The sequence below is a fragment of the Monopterus albus genome, unplaced genomic scaffold (genome assembly GCF_001952655.1).
Source record: "Monopterus albus unplaced genomic scaffold, M_albus_1.0 scaffold43.1, whole genome shotgun sequence".
Taxonomy (NCBI): Eukaryota; Metazoa; Chordata; class Actinopteri; order Synbranchiformes; family Synbranchidae; genus Monopterus; species Monopterus albus.
In genome coordinates, this window is record NW_018127923.1 from 2,447,673 (window position 1) to 2,452,170 (window position 4,498).

The 4,498-nt window shown below is 41.2% G+C and overlaps 1 protein-coding gene across 5 annotated transcripts in view; it reads left to right on the plus strand.

Moving 5' to 3' along the window:
* rasgrp3 (RAS guanyl releasing protein 3 (calcium and DAG-regulated)) overlaps nt 1–4,498 on the plus strand; it is a 63,769-nt gene that overhangs the window by 22,731 nt on the left and 36,540 nt on the right. For 4 of the 5 annotated variants that reach the window (XM_020599879.1, XM_020599883.1, XM_020599882.1 and 1 more), the window contains exon 2: nt 3,283–3,417. In XM_020599879.1, coding sequence (XP_020455535.1) covers nt 3,348–3,417 — 70 coding nt within the window. In that variant the 5' untranslated portion in view covers nt 3,283–3,347. Of the gene's footprint in view, nt 1–594; nt 788–3,282; nt 3,418–4,498 lie in introns of those variants that run through there. The other variant, XM_020599881.1, reaches the window with a different exon arrangement.

Consider the following 4,498-nt stretch of genomic DNA (forward strand, 5'->3'; position numbering starts at 1 on the left):
ACAAAACCATACAAGACAAGGTGAAACACAAAACCCACGGTCGGTATCAGTCCCAGGTCAGAGCCAGCAAACACATACATCCAGGGGAATCCAAAGTTCGTTGTCCAAAAGGGAAAGTCCGATAATCATACACCGTGGCAGTCCGTAACAAGTGGGCGAGACAGAATAGAATAGTCCGAGGTAACAGTCCGAGATCAGAAACACAAAATACCAAAACCGAAGAAAATGCTGGAAAGTCAGAGCTGGGGTCTAGAACAATCCGGCAGCGTCCTTGTGGGAGGACGCTGCCTAAATAGAGGTGTAAACAGGTGCAAACAATAACGAAGCAGGTGAAACTAATGTGAGTGATGAAGAACGTAAAAAGACCGAAACTAAGGTGAAACAAAAACAGGAAGTAATGTCAAAATAAACTGAATATATGAGGCGGCAGGGGAGTGACAATGAGCAACAGGTGTAAGTGATCAGAGCTATTGAATGGCAAGATGTCAAGGGACAAAAAATGTCAAAATAAAAGTACAAAACAGGAAGTCTGACTGTGGTAATTCAGAATGGATAACCTTAACTGACTGTATCTAACTCACAGCCGACCTAGAGATCCTATCGATGAAGAGCGACAGACTGAAAAATGACTCTGCACTCTGACCTCAGCTCTAGGTTCAGGAGCTAACGCTAGCTAGCAGCTGCCTGCAGATAACACAAGTACTGTAGGTGAATCAGTTTCTGCCCTGTCTGTGCTCAAACTGAATACTAAAGTGGACGTTTGGATGTATTTAAAGCATTCGCTACGGTATGTAGCTGTATGGGATAGTATTTAGTTTTTTAAATTACCTCAAATTTATGTAGTGTATTTCTCTATGATGGATAATGAGCATGAGCTCCCAAAATCACACATTTACCCAAAATTCAACAGGGTGTGACAACAGCTTCACATTCTCTATTTAGCTGTGACTTAGTTTCACAAAGGCAGTGGCACATGGAGATGAAGCCTCCTCCAGACCAGGCTAACAGCCAGGGTTGATTAATCCTGGTGCTTTATCTGTTCTGTCAGCAGTTACGCCGACTGGAAACTAAAGCATTTATTTTACAATTAATCTGTAAAATGTGATGGTCATTATTGCTGACTGTTTATGAAGACTGCTGTTCATATTGTTTTTAGAAGTTTGATTAATTTTATTGCAGCTATTGACATGCTTAGAGGTAGCTGATAAAGCTGCAAAGGTATCTTCAGTGAAGTCAGTGATAAGGGCAATATCAGAATCAGAATCAGAATCTGCTTTATTGGCCAGGTACGTCGGACACACGAGGACTTTGACTCTGGTACATCGGCTCTCAATGTGCATGTACATATCCCCATGCAAGGAGCAAGTAAACAGTGAACCAACATAAGGCTAGTATAAGCTTGCAATATTAACAGCAACAAACAGTGCAAACAATGCAAGATAAGCAGTATAAATATAATGTATAAAATGTAGGCTACATGTTTTTCTTCCTTTACATTGGCATGCCCTTTTTAGATGATGTCATATCATTCCACAAAAACGGTGGAAGTGCCGTCACTCAGCCTATTTATGCAGACACCAAAATTCTTAAAAGTTGGCATGAAAATCACAGTAATTATATAGGCTATCTACAATACATAAAGACTGTGCCTGTAATGATAAACCAAGATTTATTCATCTAATGTTCAGTGTTTAATTTTAGCAAATTTAAAATGCCAAATTCAAGGAATTGTCACTTTGATCATCAGCCTTCATGGAAGTGAAGGCAAATAGCCCTACTTGTCATTTGAATTTTTTTTTTTTTATGAATTAATGCAGTATCATTCACATTTACATTAATATTACATAGGCTGTATTAAATAGAACAGTGAAATAATATTAATAATATGAAAGATTTTTTCATCGTGCTTGTTTTCAGTGGTGCCCACTTACTTAAAGGATGCTGTGGGAGCTAATACATTCATGGGGTATTTTTCAGTACCTAGTACGCCAAGTTCGGATTCCTGTACTTGGGAGCTCAGACTTGGTAAGTTTGAACTTTAAGTACAAACTGTCAGGAAAGGGAGGACACAGTTCTCTCAATGTACAATTGGAACACCAGCGTCTTAGCTGACAGACTACTGTGCTCTGAACAAGACATAGCTGCCTGCCAATTACCGGTATAGCTAACTGGTCCATTTGCCAGCACTGGCATCTCAGAAAATGTTGAAGCAAATTTCTGAATTGGCTTTACTTGATAAACTGACCACACTTCCTGAACTAGGAAGGCCTGCTGAGCCTTATACATCCTTCCACCACTCGTCCTCTAGAGCGCACTCGCCTTACAAATTCACATCACTACTCAGAGCAGGTGAAGCTACCCTGAGTGGTTGCGCAGTGTTACCCTGCTGTTACTATGACAGACCACAGCCTGAGGATACACTCAATCAGGAGAGGATGTATAGACGGTCGATGCCTACTATACCTCGTCTCACCTCATCAGACCCAAGAGAATTGGCTCATCTGAGAACAGTATTGGAGAACATCCTGCCCAATGATGCTACACAGAGGTTTAAGTTTCAGATTCTGCAAGACCATCTTAGATTTGAGGAAGCCTTACTGGAAGCAGATTCTTGCAGTAACTCCAGACACTGTTTCACAGAGACTATGGTGGCCCTCACCAAGATGTATGGCCAGCCTCACAGATTAACTTTCCATCACTCAGCTGATGGATGGTCCAAGTATCATAACACTCAGACTGAACTGATTGTTGTCACTGTTGTATGCTGGGAAATCTTGGAGGTGAAGTGAAAGTGTTCTGGACATAAAGTTAAATTTTATTCTGTCACAAGGCAATGTTTCTAATGCCAAATGGTACTGAGCCCTGTGCCATCCCACTGTATACTGTTAACAAAATATATAACTTGATATTTGTCTAAATGATCACAGATACTAAACTTATCCATGTTTCTATGCTAATTTGCAAAATAAAGTTTATGTTTTATCCATAGGTCAATTTAGGAATGTGGATACATGTGTTTGCCCTGCTGTATACTGCCTTTTGGATTATGTACTGTAGGTGTGCTGGCCCTTTAGCAGTGATTTTTTTTGTTTGTTTGTTTTGGTCCACCCCCTGCATGGCAAACCAGAAAATATACATGGCCTGGGGCTACATCAATTTACATAAAGTATAAATGCTTCATACAGCTTCATTTTAAGAGTTACAGTGTGATCAGACATTTTCTTTATTCCTATGTCATAAAATGTACTCTTGCACCGCCTCATGTCTCTCTGCTTCTCCCAGGAAAATCCTGAGTGGTCCGAAGCTGTGATCAGGAATTGTTGACCTCTATCTTCAATCTTGGCACTATGGGATCATCCACACTGGGAAAGGCAGCATCTCTTGATGCGCTTTTAAATGAATGCATTCAAGCATTTGGTGAGTGCTGCATGTCGGTAAAGAATGCCAGGATATCTTCCCATCAGTGTGTGAACAGACTATTACCTAAGCCTTAAGAGAAAACTATGATTTATAATTGCAAGATAAAGTCATGGCACTGTTTGCAATTTCCTGGTTTTCTGCATAAATTGGTCAAAAAATGTGATCTCATCTTCACCAAGGTCACAAACAAACAGTATTTATAAGCTGATAAAACACAGTCAAGATCTTTCATGTCTTTACTGAACACACCCATTAAATGTACAAAGTGATGGTGGAAAAAGTAATTGCAGTGTTTTGATTGAACCATCTTTGGTAGCATTAACCTCAAGCAAGTGCTTCCTGTATCTGTGGATTAGACCTGCACAATGTTCAAGAGGAATTTTGGACAGTTCTTCCTCATGGAGCTGCTTGAGCTCAGCCATATTCTTAGGACGTCTGGTGTGAATGGCACCAGTAGTTATACTAATGTGTAGTTAGTGACAGGTAGTGGTGACATATAGATGGATGGAGAGAGAAGAGGAGCTCAAAGCATCATGGGGCCCCCCCAGCAGCCTAGGCCTATAGCAGCATGTCTAAGGGAAGGCTCAGGGTCACCTGCACCAACTATAAGCTTTATCAGAAAGGAAAGTCTTAAGTCTAATGTAACCCAGGGCTGAAACACCAGTCAAACCTGGAATAACTATACAGTTATTAACTTTGCAGAGTGATTAAAGGACTAATAAATCTAGGTTAAAAATTGGTTTATCAAGGGATTATTGAATGGTGTTGGGTGGTGGTGAGGAAACCAGTGCAACTGCAAAAGTGGTTTGTGGCGGTGCGAGCAGCCAACCAGCTGAGTTGGTGGGCTCTCTCATCAGCCAGTGGGGTGGTTGTCCCTCCCCTGGGAGCGCACATCCTGTTTTAGCTCGACTTCGTGTGATACACTTGAGAGTCTCATGGTTGCAACATATGAAATTTGGAGAACTTGTGAAACGGGGATATTGTGGAATAGAGATTTTGAGCTGAAGGAGGGTTGTGGGCCGGCCGGGACCTGGGAACCCACACCTTTGTGTTTTGCTAGCACATGTTACCCCGCATT